This window comes from Labrus mixtus, chromosome 19 (genome assembly GCF_963584025.1).
Source record: "Labrus mixtus chromosome 19, fLabMix1.1, whole genome shotgun sequence".
In the NCBI taxonomy this organism is placed as follows: Eukaryota; Metazoa; Chordata; class Actinopteri; order Labriformes; family Labridae; genus Labrus; species Labrus mixtus.
Genome location: NC_083630.1, coordinates 16875456 through 16890563, shown reverse-complemented (window position 1 = coordinate 16890563; position 15108 = coordinate 16875456). Strand labels below are relative to the sequence as shown.

The 15108-nt window shown below is 40.2% G+C and overlaps 1 protein-coding gene across 2 annotated transcripts; it reads right to left on the bottom strand.

Moving 5' to 3' along the window:
- Window positions 1-371: 371 nt before the first annotated feature.
- Window positions 372-13980, bottom strand: klhl15 (kelch-like family member 15). 2 transcript variants are annotated; one of them, XM_061064053.1, is made up of 10 exons: window positions 13739-13790; window positions 11202-11289; window positions 10173-10281; window positions 9417-9555; window positions 8717-8905; window positions 8337-8561; window positions 7244-7405; window positions 6938-7147; window positions 5743-5933; window positions 372-5617 (listed from the first exon to the last, which is right to left on the bottom strand). In XM_061064053.1, the coding sequence occupies exons 3-10, from the start codon at window positions 10190-10192 to the stop codon at window positions 4828-4830; spliced, it is 1926 nt and encodes a 641-aa protein (XP_060920036.1). In that variant the 5' UTR covers window positions 10193-10281; window positions 11202-11289; window positions 13739-13790; the 3' UTR covers window positions 372-4827. The 2 variants fall into 2 exon arrangements, with proteins under 2 accessions (XP_060920036.1, XP_060920035.1); XM_061064052.1 differs by lacking the exon at window positions 10173-10281 and having other exon boundaries at window positions 13739-13980.
- Between the last annotated feature and the right edge of the window lie 1128 nt (window positions 13981-15108).

The following is a 15108-nucleotide window of genomic DNA, read 5'->3' as shown; positions in this document are numbered from 1 at the left end:
CATTATTTCGACTTTATATCTCATAATTTTGACTTTTTATCTCATTATTATGACTATAATTTATATTATTTTAATTTTTTTAACTGGCGGAAATGGGCTTCTATAAAATGTGCTGTATAATTGGTGAATAAAACTCAGAAAATATAGAGGAATGAAAACAGTATATTAAGTAGCATTTGGTTAAGTTTTTTTTGACACTGATTGCATGTTAGTTAATTTATCTATGAAGGGAAATAAGCACTGGTATAATATTTTAATAACTTTTTAAATACATTTTTAAATCCATTAGTTTGGTTACTAATACAAGAGAAGAAGAGATAGAGAAGAGTCAAACACACAAACACAGATATAAAAACACTCATTCAGCCATCTGAAAGTCGACCAATATGAACATTTATTTCTGGAAAGAAGTTACAAATCGTTTCCAAAGTGTTTCTACTCAGATAATAAGATATGTTAATCTGATTTTACTTTCTTTTTCGGATACAGTCGTTGTAGCAAGTTTTTTTTTTAAATCCTCTATTCTGTTTTTCCTACCGACAGACTGAAGACTGGTGGACTAAAGGATGCTGCGTTATGACTGATGTGCCTCAGATCAGGACAGTAGTACTTTATCGGTTACATGTTTCTTCTTTTAACAGCAACATGAGAGGAAGAAGAGGAGGAAGAGGCTGCAGAGAGGCAGATATGAAGATGATGATGAAGATGATGATATCAGCTGCAGAGTACATTGAGTTACAGAGGCCTGTTTCCCACCAGACCTGCCTCTAACTGTGGAACAATTTGTGTGTTTATCACGTGTGAACCCTCAAAAGATTATTGAATCTAACGGTTTTTTTAAAGTGCAAAAACAGAAACATAAGATCTTGAAAACAGGAAAATTACAGCTTTGGAAATAAAATAATAGAAAAAACATGATTAAAATGTTATTGAACCTTAAAAAACAGAGAAAGTGAAGTGATTTATTTTGAGGGGAAACCGCTTGAAAGCAAAACTGTCTAATTTCCTATTTATTTAAATGTTTACGTTGTACCTACTTACCAGGTCTTTTCGCAAAGAACGTCCAAATTATTGTTCATGACATGAAGCTACAATGCACCTAGCTGATTAATCAATAAGTTCATTGAAAGAAAACAAATAAACTTATTTTTAATAAATTCACTTTTTATAGTAAAAAAAAATCCAACATTTGCTCGTGCAAAGTCCTTTTTTTAGTTATGAGTGGAAGTCATTCATAGAACTTAGGTGTGGAAGTCTTAAAGAGTACATGCATGCATACATTTGATTTTACTGCATTTGACTGTGATAACGAGTTCCAGTGCATGTTGGTTGTTTTCTCAAGCTCTTAAGAAACTAATAGAGAGAAAAACAGCATTCAGGATAATGACATAAATAAGTTGAGTTCTTGAGAAATAATTCGTTATCACAGGAAAATGCTGTAAAATCAAATGTATGGATGCATGTCCTCTGAGGGCTTCCATACCTAGGAAATGAGGTTGGATATTTTCATTGTTACTGAATGTTTTGTACTTAACGTGTTTTACTTTCAAACATCTCCCCTTATGTGTCATAAAAGCTGCATGGAGAAGTCCAGAGTGACACACACAGATTCTCACCGCGTTAAAACGTGAAAACCTACACAAGCCAAGATTTGTACCAGCCACACAATGCGTAAAACATTTTCCCAAAAACATGAACCCAGAGTTGCATCGCATGAACACTAATGCTGCGGCGAAAGAGGTGTGTGCATGAACAACAGGTAGAGCCATGAATTAAAGGATAATACCAGAGGGAAGAAATTCAAGTCAGATTCCTCGGAAACAAGTTTGCGTTCAAGAAAAGATTAAGTTAAACTTGGCTAATGACAATTTGCATACAGGAAAAAGTAAAGATGCTTGAGACGGCTATTTAATTGACACTTGTACCCTCGTTTAAAATGTACCTCTTCTTCTGTTTGGACAGAACTCTTTCTGATTTTATTGACCCTTCTTTTCCATTTACACTGGAGAAAAGACTGCACTCCATTCATTAGCCACATACAGTGCTGCTGAGGCGGACAGGGCAGCCACCTGAGGACAAAGAACAATCTGAAAACATCACAAATTCACAAATGAAACTCTTCCTTCGTAATAAATAACCCTACAACTGTTACTGCATAGCTCGGTGTAAGCAATACTTTAACTTAAATAACTTAAATACACGGCAGACGTACAGAACTGCATCAGTATGCACTCTAGCCCTTTTCACAGTCGGCTCATGAAGAAAAAAAAAAATAAACATCAGGTCAGAAACATGGAGCTGGTCATGGAGCAGGGATCTCAGGGCTGCAGGGTCAAGGCGCTGGACTGCTTAGACGTGAATGCTCTACAGTTTATACGACAACATAATATCTGCAACTGCTTTATAAATAACGTGAATGTATCGATCCAGGAGATGTTTCAATGTCTGAAACTTACACACCTGGCTTCAAAACAAAACACTGCTAAATTCAGCTTTGGAGGACACACTGTTGAGATTGATTTGACAACTTTTGTTTCGTGAAGGCCTAAATTCTAATTTCTTGGGTTTTGTAGACTACAACCATAAAATGAGTACATTTATCAACTTTGAGCCTCGTGCAAGAATCCCTCATATGAAAGCAGTCATTGTTGTACTAATGATATAAAACAGTTTGGGATATCTACGGGGAAATTAGGAAATTCACTAGTTGTCCAGACTCATCTTACACACTTTGCAAAAGAGGAAACACTTGATTTTTCCTGATCACAATGCCTTCATCTGCATGAAACTGGAGTTCAAATATACAATATATCTAAATAAAATCTATCACCAGGAAATACTTAATGCAACATCATCATTATGTTTCTCAACATGTCTGCAGATTACAATTAACTAGCAAAGTACATTTTTAATTTGAGCACAGGCATTGAAATATAACAGCTGCCTCAGGTGATGAAGCTGAGGATGATACTGAGAAACTGGAGGTCCTAACGTTGTAATGCCCACTGTTTGGTGACACATGTCTATTATCTCTGTATAACAGACTCTTTCAAACTGCTTAGCTTAAAAAGACACATTGTTTAACATCTGGCCTTGTGTTGAGTGATGAATGATGCAGCAGAGAGCTGCCTGATGTTGATTTTGGCAGGACTTGTAATATTTTCTAACATTTCAGGCCCTCTATGAACAAATTCTTGACACCAGTGGATTTCTTTACCTGTTTCAAGCAGCATGAGTTGAAGCTCTGCATTGTAAATGAGTTATTTTTAATCTTTGGTAACTTCATTTTTAAAATTGGCACTTGCCTCAGCAGCAATGAGACACAGGCGGCCTGATTTGGCACTAAGAATGATGACGCTAATAAAGCAATCGCTTAGGTGTTCTTCGAGCAGAGAAAAGGAAACTCAACATCAAGTTTATCAGGTTAAGATATGTGTGCACGAGCAAACCTCCCACAGTGATCTTGCATGAGGCTCAATGTTTCTTCGAGACGATAATGCTGGTATTTTCAGACGTAGGCCTTATTTGGTCATGTTTGGGGTTTCAAAATTACGGCAATTTCACATTAAATTAATTTTCTAGTCTCACATCATGGTGGGCTCTTAAGAGCTCCTTTTGATTTGTCAGCCAGGAAGTTAATTTCAGAGACTGGTAAACATCTGTAACATCACACCACATGTTTTTAAACCTGCAGACTGCGCATTAAAACCCGAGAGCCACAATAAGAGCCAGTAAAGTGCAGGGAATGTAGAGGAGAGTCAGTAAAGCACTGCCAGTGACGAGACGGACACAGACGACATCCTTTTACCTTTGATCCTGTCACTATTATCTTATGACATCATCAGCGGATGAGAAATAATGTACCATGTAGTGTTTTTTTTCCCCACTTAAACTTGCATTCAGCTTATTCTTACACACACTCGCACATTCACACATTTATATTCCCGGAGCAGAGGGAGGAGATGTGGTGATGTAATATGAACATGAGTGCAGTATGATGGGTATCTGGGAGTAAAGAGAAGAGTAAGGACTAAAAGCTGGAACGCACTGGAAGCATAAACTGATCGTATGAGTGATAAATCTAGATGTTTGAGCTGGAAACATCATGTTTATATTCTCTTTGCTTTGTATATTTGGAGACAGGCTTTACAAATCAGCTAAACTACAGCATATAGTGTCTATATTTAGTTTATATACCTGATTGTATGCTTTAAAATGCTGTTAGAAATCGTTCAGTGCATTTCTTGATTGTTTGAAAAGCTCACCAATGTCTTGGCTCTCACTAACTTATTTCTCAAGACGATCATCTTGATTACAGATAAACTGGATGTTTTTATTGTCTATAAATATGTCATAGGGAGCTATATGAACCCTAACTCAGACAAGATGTTTCACCAGGGATATGAAACCTATACAAGTCCGTTTGTGAATGTCTAAATGTAAAGCTTCCAGTGCGTTTCTGCAGAAGCCTGACTGGACAGCAGCCTAAATACAGAAGGTGAGTAGTAGAATAGGAAACTGACCACAGTCCAAACATAAACCTTTTTTTCTCCCCATTCATATTTTTTTTCGTAATTTTCTGAAAAAGCTATTTCTGAAAATGTTCAAGCTGACTGTCAACATGTGATGTCACACCACGCCCTGCTTCCACTGCCTTCATATAGAAGAGTAAACCCACGGGCCGGACATCTTCCCTCCCCTTAGGTAAGTGCTGGTCTCTGGATTAAAAGCCTGCGTGTCAGCGAGTCTCCACCTGGAAACACCTGATCCCCAGCAGGAGACCTCAGTCCTCATACAGAGCATTCCTGTTTCTATAAAAAGCAGACCTCAGCTGCAGCGTCTCACGTGCTCGAGCACATACTCTGGGAAGTGGAGACTGCACACCTGCAGACCGTCCAGTTTGCAAGGCATCCTGGGATACTCATCCTCCTTCCACTTGTTTTCGTCGGGGTCGAATGTGAGGATGGAGTCACTGTAGTGGCCGTTGTAACAAAGACCGCCCAGCACCATGATCTGCCTGTCCAAAACTGCAACCCCGTGGCCGCTGCGGCCGATGGGCATAGAGGCGAGAATGGTCCACTCGTCGGTGTCGGGGTCGTACACCTCGGTAGACGGGCAGCCTTGTGACTCGAAAGAGGCGCGCAGGATCACGCACACGCCTCCAAACACGTACAACTTCCCGTTGTGAGAGATCATCTTGTGGAAGCAGCGAGCGTAGTTCATTTTGGATTTGTTCTCCCAGCAGCTGGTGTGTGTGCCGGGCAGCAGCGCGCCTCGGCCTGGGCGTGTCCTGTGTGAATCCGATCCCCCCGAGCTCCCCCCGCTGCCCCCGCCTCCACCTCCTCCTCCTCCTCCTCCTCCACCCCCTGCCTCCCGCCCCGGATCAAAAACGCACACCTGTTTGGAGGTGGAGGATGAGGTGATGCCGCCCGTGATGTAAAGTTTACCGTTCAGGACCGTCCCCTCATGGCCGTACTTGTTCACTGGATACGGATCCACAAACTCCCAGCGGTCCTCTGTGATGTCATAGCGCTCTGTGGAGTAGAAGGTCTCGTCTCGCGTGCGGCCTGCTACTGCGTAAATGAACTTCCCGATGACGCCCACCGCAAACTCTGACCTGCAACAACAACAAAAGACAGAGTCTGTAAAAAATACCTTAAATTAGCATAATGTGAAAATGAACCATAAGAAGGAGAAAACCTCAGATCACATGGTGCACCCAGGGTTTCTGTCTCTTCTTACCTTGGCACAGACATGTCAGCCATGCGGAGCCACGAGTTCTGTCGGGGGTCATAGCGGTAGACCTTCGAAGAGGCGTGAAACTCCCCGTCGGGCCCGAGCTCCTCTCCACCCAACAGGAAGGCAAAGTTGTTGACGATGGCCAGACAGTCTGGTCGCAATGGCACCTGAGGTCCCTCCAGCTCCCACCACACCTGAGGGGTGAAAACACAAAAACCGAACCTCAGATTGACAGTGTTGTCAGATTATATCAATACAGAAAATGAAGAGATGTTCCAATGACACATCAAGAGGAGAGACTACAAACAAAAGGTTAAATACAACAGATCTCAAAGCTCATTTGTAAAGAGACAAAACATCGCAAAGAAGTAATGAAATAAACATCACTGAGTTGCTATTTTAAACTTCTGTATCAGCCCTTGTTTTCACAATCAGAGTATCTCTAATAGAATCCAAACATGTTTATCATTTTATGGATGGATCTGTTAAGGTTAAGGATCGTCCACATGATTGTGTTTGATTACATAGACAGACTTAAGGAATATACCTCTGTCTTGTAATGATTCCATATAATCTAAGATTAAAGGAGCAATATGTAACTCTGCCGCCTAGTGTTTAAAATGGGTACTGCAGTTCAAACTTCCAAACATTGAAGATAAGGGTCTCGCCCCGCCCCCTTCTCCCTAGAGTCGATGCGCAAGCGGGTTATCATGTCGCGGTCACTTTAGTCTCAGTATTTATCCAGCTCTACTTCAGTCTTGAAACCTTTCTGTGTTCGAACCCCTCTCCATTTTTCAAAAGCATCGCCAAAATGTATCCTAGTCTTACCACGTTTCTGGTCATGGAGCTTATTAGAAAAATGACAGAGCTTTTTAGGTCGGGTTGATTGAGATATATCTGAACCGCTTCCATCGCTGCCACACCTGTTGGTTTGAGGTTTGCCTGGCAAACCGAGGAGCGTCCAAAACGGCTGTGTGGGGGTGCCTCAAAACCGCCTACCTACTCTGGTCAAAACCAAAACAGAACATTCCTTACCGGAGTCAAAACTTGGAATGAGGACATACTGGTAGCTGTACTGCATATATGGTTATATGCAACCACAGCTTGAATTAATTTCAGTTTTAAATCCACAAAAATCAATAAAAAACAACCACACAGTCGGAAAATAGCTCATGAAGGCAGACAATCAATCGGACACCTTTGGGCGCTGCAGCAGCAAGATCTTGCTGTTGACCATACTGTGTCCAATCATTCCCCTGAAGACGGCGGTCTGCGGGCGGACGGAGCGGATGCGGTTGGAGCGCGTCTCCACCAGAGGCTGCTGGTTGACATCATGGAAGTAGCTGAGCGCCTGATCCACCTCCTGCCTCAGCTGCCGGGAGTATCGGTAAAACTCTGACGTCTTCACCTGTGTACGGAGATGAGCACAGAGAGACATGATCAGTGCACCTGCAGAGCTTTACGACCCTAAGCTGCGTACAATGCGTCAGAAAGCAGGGCTGACCTTCTCAAAGATGTTAGCAGGGGTCATGAGGCAGAAGCGGATGGACTGCACGATGGTGTCCGTGTGCCTCCAGCGCCGCCGGTCGTGTCGCAGCCACGACTGAACAGCTTCATACAGCTCGATTTCTGGGAAACGACTCAGTGCGTCGCTATTCAAGTAAGCCTGAGTAAAGAGAGTAAAGACTGAATTAGAGAACCTTTTCTTTGTTAGACCTGTGAATGTTATCCAAAGGAAGGTTTTAGGTCATTTAGAAACAGTTACTCTATATGTTCGTCTAAAGGAAAGAACTCACAGGAGAGATTTTTAAAAGTGAAGTATTTGTCTCTGTACGTAACTTGATCACCGTGGATACCAGATAATTTTAAAAAAGTAACACCATAAATATCCAGAGAGTGTTTGACCCCTATTTTGACATGTTTTGGAGACCAAATGACCAATAGGTTAAACAGATTTTAAAATTGCTCTAGCAGATCACTTCAGTGTGTCACGGCTGTAACAGCAGCAACGAGTGTAATCCTTGCAGGGTAGTTTACTTACAAAACTGAAAATAAAGTTTTACGATATAAGCTGAGCCGTCATTTCATCTTTGTAGATTCATATTGATTCTGTCCTGTCTTCCCCCTGTAACACTTGTGTTACTACCTCCCAAGGCAGTACAGAGGGGGGGTTCACTTCGTCCCCCCATTACACCACCGCAACATTCATATCGAGGGCAAAATAATCTAAATATCTTGCCTTGAAACGGCAATCTTAATAGGGCTTATGTGTGAAAACACCCAACATAATGAGGCCAAACAACCAAAGCAACCACTATTCACTAATAGTGAATCAAAAAAGTCTATCTCTGTAGGGATCCTTTCTGTAATGTTGTCAGACACTCAGAGTAACAATCTGAGCCTGTCAGGGACAGAAACAGCTTTTAGAGGACATAGCTTAATGAAATTACATTTTCCCACAGAGATTACATGACAGTCTTTACAGCCTTTGTTGGGGTTTGAACCTACTGATCATTTACACAAAAAAAACATTTTAAACAGAGTCCAAGATCAAAAACACCAACTATATCCTTTCATAGTTCAAAAGATGTTCACACCTGCAGTCTCTCCAGGCTGAGGTAGGACAGGAAGTCGGGTCTGCTCATGAGGGGGACAAAGTTGTCTAGTAGGAAGTTGTCGAGCTGCTCCTGGACGCCCTCCACGCCCACGCTGAAGTCCTCCAGGAGGCGCATGACCTCAGCACAGTTCTCCAAGCAGATCTTCGCCAGCAGGAAGGAGCAGCAGAACTCCACCGCCTCCGTCAGCTGGACGTACATCGCCGCCTGAAGGGACAGGCAGCGAGAAGAGACGGATGAGTTATGAAAGTGAAGATGTAAACATTTTTTAAAAAAAAATGCTGTGTCAGTTTTTCATCGGCCCTGTTTAAAATGAAAGGCAGAAATCATTTTAAACACTTTATAGGATTTCTGGTGTTTACCTGAAGGATCTCCTGCACTGTGGGCATGCTGAGCTCCAGGGAGCCGTAGTACATGAAGCGGAGGATGTGTCCGAATCCTGCAGCTGTCAGCCCCTTCATGTGGATCTTGTCCTGGTCCCTCTCCCTCATGTCTGCGGTGAACATCACCCTGAAGTAGTCGCTCTGGGTGGCCAGAAGCGCCTTGTGGGCCTGAAGGAAGGACAGACATGTTTACAGTTACAACAGAGCAGTAAATGTGTTTTCTGCCATGGCAACTATTTGGACTGACCCGGCACCACAAGAGGGCTCGGAGTGTAATCATTTGAATTTAATTCAGTTTAACTTTTTAGGTATTTGTTCTCTTTTTCTCAGGGTGGTAGATAATATCATAGCCAGGTATAAAGTAGAAGGAAAATATGTCAGGTGACTGTAAAGTAACAAAACATTTGAGTCATATAGAGGAAGTATTTCCCTTTAAAATGTGTTTTTATAAATCTTCCTCTCTCAGGGGGAATAAAGATGTTACAACCCCCCACCCTTTATTTTACAGTTGTCTACACCTTATTTTAATTCAACTTCAACTCAAAGACGCTAAGAAGATTTCCCAACACCTTTCAGTTTTATTCACAGACCACCATGAAAAGAAGGATTAGGTTATTGGATATAACAGCATGTATTTTAAGCATCATCCATTTGTATGTCTGCAGCTTTATTTGTGTACCTGGAAGTGGTGCTCCTCGATCAACAGTGTGACATCAAGCAACAGACGCTCCTCATAAAGCGCCCGGAAGCCCGATGACACACTCCCATCATGCACCTGGGACAGGTACACCTCCACATCTGCCCCCGACATAACACACCTGGAGGCATGAAGGAAAGAGGAGTGCAGGAGCAGACACAGGGTGATATGAAAATCACAGAGCATTAAGGGTTAAAATCACTCAACACGGCTACAGCAGTGTAATGCAACATAAAGCAAGGATGAATAAGAATTGAAGCTATTTTAAAAATGAACTCAACAGACACAGAACTGTGACTCTCTCTTAGGTAATGGTTCTGTTTGAGTATGCTGCTGCAAAAAAAGGTGAGACTGGGCCTAGAAGGGCATCCAATAGGACATTAAGCATGAAAAGCTCAGCACTTCAGCTACTGCATCCAAACAGGCAGTTACTCTTTCACAGGCAAACACGTGCATTTCTGCACTTACACACTGGGGAAATATCCCGCTCCACTGCAACAACACAGTGAGGATGGTAAAAAAGGAAACGCATAAAAAAAAAAAACATCCTGCATGTTCATTCACCTTCTTCAGCATTAAAAATGTCAGTCATGTGCACACATTCAAATCAGAAAAAAAACAAAAACAAACTGGTCTGTTATTATGCTTACTGTCACCAAACAAGAAGGAGTAACATAAAACACAAATTATCAAACTCAGTCTATTAAATATACACAAACACACACATAGCACACTCACCTCTGATTGGCCACGGGCATGTCAGAGGGGGTTGTCCGAGCCAATCAGAGGACAGTGCCCCTTGTGTCCTGTAGATGCTAACAATGTCCCTTTTCTGAGCGTCAATCACCTGGACAACAAAGCCAACACAACAGCCACATTAAAGCATGAACATCAGAAGGAGCAAGCTGTTACATTAACACAGCCGTACAAAACTTCTACGCAGGTTTGATATCTTTAAACACGGCCAAAAGTCTGTGGACCCTCAAACATTACATCCATGAGTAAGAGGAGGACGAGGTTGTCCACACAGTTTTGGCCTTGATGTGTTTTTCTCTCCATACATGAAATAATTAAAAATCAGCCCCACAAAACTGAATGTGTACAAGTATTTATTATGTTTACTTTTCCAGTAAAGTATATGACATGGGTGTTAGTTGGTAAGTGAGGATTTAAAGATTATTTCAGTTTTATACAAATTTTATATTTTAACAGTAAAAAAACATTGTTGTTAAGTAAGTGTGAGCTGGGAGAACTGACATCAATAAAAAAGACAAAGACAATCAAACAGGTTGGAATACAAATACCCCCCACTCCCCAGAAGTGTAACGTCTTTATGTTTAAGACACTGCTCAAGTAATGCATTATAATTTGGACTATAAAAATAAGACCTAAGGTGCAATCATTTTTATTAATAAATTAAGTTTGAGCTCCTTTACTTTTACGACTGATTGTAACAAAGTGACCCATGGTTCCATAGTTATTCATCATGCATGCTAAAGAACATGAGCCATATTTGTCATTTCAGTGTTTTTATAAGCCTGTGCCGTATTTTTTTTACTGAATATAGGATATAAGAGTCCAAAAGGTTCAAATAGATTTGGATTTGCTGTGGCTGCAAAAAGCTGGAATGTTATCTTTAGGAGAAATTAATCAGATGGCTTTGAGGAACCAGAGGAATGACGGGTTACATAGATGATGAGTTCTAATGAGAGAAGTGGTTTCCTCTGGTTAAGGTGAAACATGCAGCATTGCAGAGTAAAATCGTACCTTTTGGAGCCCGGGCGAACAATCACAGGCTTTGACAGCTGAGCGCTAAGGGGTCGCTCGCATTTCCTGTGTTTATGTTTCCCTGGATCTAACAGAGGAGAGAAAAAAAGGGGAGTTAGACACGAGGGAGGGAGAGAGAGGAAAGGCACAATAATCCCATCACATGTTACATGTTAAACAAGGTGTTTACATGTCACTGTTACTGTGGAGAGCTCGAAACATTTTACATCACAAACAAGTGCAATCATCAAAGACAAACATGTGAAACATTGAGGTAAATATATATTTTTAGCGTTTAACTGCAGACAATATGAGACATGTAATGGCTGCAGCTTATTATTTGGTAATAAATTAGTCTCCTGATTTTTTTTCTCAATTTATGGATTTATCATTTAACCCATGAATTGTTAAAAGATGCAATATAGCAGCTTACAGTAATCCAGCAGCTCCAACCCCAAAAAGTACTGAAGAGGGCTGCACAATTAACTTTATCCGTTATTGTGATATGAGCCTTTGCAATAAACACATCACGGTGTCTGAATTGATCTCAATTAAAAAACGACTTTTAAAGTAGTTGAGAAATTATTCCCCACTCAGCATGTGAATATTTTACTATATATATATATATATATTATTGTCATGTTCTCACACCTTTCAGATGCAATCAGATTAAGCTAAAGCTAACGCTAACTGGAAGCTACTCTCGGATAAATTGGTGATGCAAACAGATGTATAGATATAGAAACTATGGTAAAGTTCATGTGGACTCTTAATATATCGTAATTCATAAAGTTATATCTTGATAATAATGAACAATGTCATCACACGTTGCATACTTTTCAGTGTTAGTGAGACAAAATCAGCAAATCTTTTTATTTGAGAAGGTGAAACTAGCAAATATCATGCCGGGTCTTTGATTAATTACTGAAAACTATAATTGACTGTTGTGTTTCCACTATCTTTCTGTTGACCTTGTCTAATTCACAAAAACATATCGTCTCAGTTCTAGTTATTTTATGTGTTTGCTAAGGCAAAAATGTTAAAAACAGAAAAGAATGAATAAAGTTTAAAAGTATTTATCAGAAGCTGAACTTGAGCTTTTGACAAGCATATTGTTGATGACACTTTTACCTTGTACATACTTGTGCATTATTAATACAACTATAATTTATACGCACCAGTTTGACATCGGTATCGGCCCCATTGACAGCAAATAATGTGGCATGAACTGATGTTTATTTGTTGTTATTAATTTAAAGCTGACATCGCGTACACCTTACTTCTGATTCAGTCAACATGTTTGGGTAGAAGAAGTCACCTGATGGACAAACTGATCTGTTTTGAAAAAACACTGATATCTGCCCTGATTATCACAGTCGGAGCATGTGTGAAACAGAAAACAGTTAAAAGTGTCTCCTTTGGCATTTATCCACAAGAACTATAATCTAGAGCTGTCAATCATCTTATAGGACCCTAAACTTTATTTACTCAGTGAAGAACACCACACAAGCTCTCTAAAGCCGTGTAAACCACAGTGTAGTTTCGTTTCAGGAAATCTCGCCCTGTGCCGGCCCTGACCTGGGCTCACCTCTTTAGAGATCAGAATAAAAACAACAACAGGTTGTGAGTCTGCTTTGAGTCCGTCAGTGAGGCCGAGCTCAGATGACAACAGGCTCAACAATCACTTCTCAGCCAGCAGCTAAACAAACATATTGTCCAGCCACTACAGAGCACTCATATTAGTCTATGTAACAGCACTTCACTCTCAAGTAACAGGCTATATGTCGATTTGATTTATATTAGTGTGTGTTACTGTGTAAGACATTGTGTCAACAGGAAGAGTGGAAAAGAAAAAAGGGATGAGCAGGCAGGTGTTGCGATTTAATGAGTGACCCTGGTAACTGGTGACTTTGTGGTTGTTGTAGTTGATGAAGACGGAAAAGTGACAAAACAAATGCCTCAGTTTAGTTATTTATGATAGGAGCAAACAAATTCACAAGATATGTCTTTAATGGAAAAACCTACATCAGTTTTCATCATCTGTTGTAACTACGACGACCGCAGAAACAGTAGGCTGAAAGTCACCAGTTAACACGGTCCCTTTTTACACCGTAACACGGGCACTGCTACAGGGTGTGAAATTAGTGATTATTTTACTATAACACTGAATTTAACAGCACAGTAGTAGGTCAGAGAAGGTTAGCTCTGTCACTTTATTTCATTTTCATTAAAACAGCGAGACAAAGTGTGCCACAGAGACCTTTAACGCTGAGATTAGAGCCCAAAACAAAGGCTACATGTAACGGTACACGTACCGCTGTGCTGCCCGGGGATGAAGGTGATCATGTCAGCTAGGAAAAAAATAAATATGATATATACCAATTATGTAATAAACGAAGACATCTCACTCTGTTGCAAGTTACGTGGCTAGCCAAATTTAGTGTCACGATTCTGAGCTGTGGTGACAAGAGCTACGGGGGACTGCTCTCCACCGGGGTAACACTCATAGCTTAGCTGCTAAAATCCAGCCGTCTCACCTCGGCGGTTCGAATCCCCACAACCCCTCTTCGACCAGGCAGCTCTGGCTCCTTCGGACATGAAGTTGCGGGTTCTATTCCGGAATCAAGAAAGCGGACGGCAGCGGTGCACTGCCATGTTATCGTCCATCTGCCAGACGAAGAGACCCCCCCCTACTCGCCTGCAAATTAAACGGCTAACACACCACAGCGGTTCTCAGGCTTTTCGGACGCCATTTTCTGCACCGGCGTCATTTCCCTTTTGGGCGGAACTGAAGGGCGTTGTGCGGTGCAGCAAAGATCGAATAAATAAGACAGAGGTGTTACTCTGAACCCCCTTTTTGTTCCTTACTTTTTCGTAAAAGACCACTACAATTTCCTTTAAATTACTGGTTTTATGGTTTCGCCGTTATATTGTATAGTTTCTGCTTATAATATGTCTACACTCATGCACTTTAACTTATGTCAATACTGTCCATTTACAACTCTGTTTTTGCACATTTACATTTAATCTTTCATATTTAATTTACGACTCTGTTCTTGCACATTTATATTTAACCTTCCATATTTAATCTTTCATATTTAAGACTAGTAATGCTTAGTTAAATCCTGGTTGTATATATTCACATTCTTAGTTTTTACATTTTTAGTACTTATTTACTTTGTATTTAATATTATATTGTGTTTAGATTGCTAACATTGTGTTTTTTACTCATATTGTGTGTTGGATAACCTGCTGCTGTAACGCCACAATTTCCCAGTTTGGGATCAATAAAGTAATTCTATTCTATTCTAAACTAGTGCACGCCGTCTAACTTGCAATGGACTTACTTGTTAGACAGCGAACAAGAGTTTGCATGCAATTTTCTAAGTACTTTAAATTGTGACTTTGTACATACATCCTTGTTTTTGAGTCCCTAAAGAATCAAGCTAATATTGATACGTTGCCAATTGTGTTACTTTATGAGGGACAAAAAATGACTAAAGTATAAATAAATAAATGTGGGGAGAAATGCATACAATAATGTATAAATAAATAAATAAATAATTAAATAAATGCATCAATAACTATATAAATGCTGAAACAATACATAAATGAATAAATAATAAATACACATTATTAATGAAAAAGGCTATTTATATTTACATGTATTTATTCATTTATTAGCGTATTTCTACAGTTATATATGTATCAATGCATACATTTCTACATTAATTGAGTTATTAATTTATTTCTGTATTTTTTACATTTACACATCTATTTATTTCTGTGTCCAGGTTGTAAGAGGAAAAGTATATATGTAAATTTGCTTCTGTCTGTTTTTCAAAATTGACCAATCAGTAATGTTATGACGGCCCACTTCATTTACATATTTACTTTTCCTTGTACA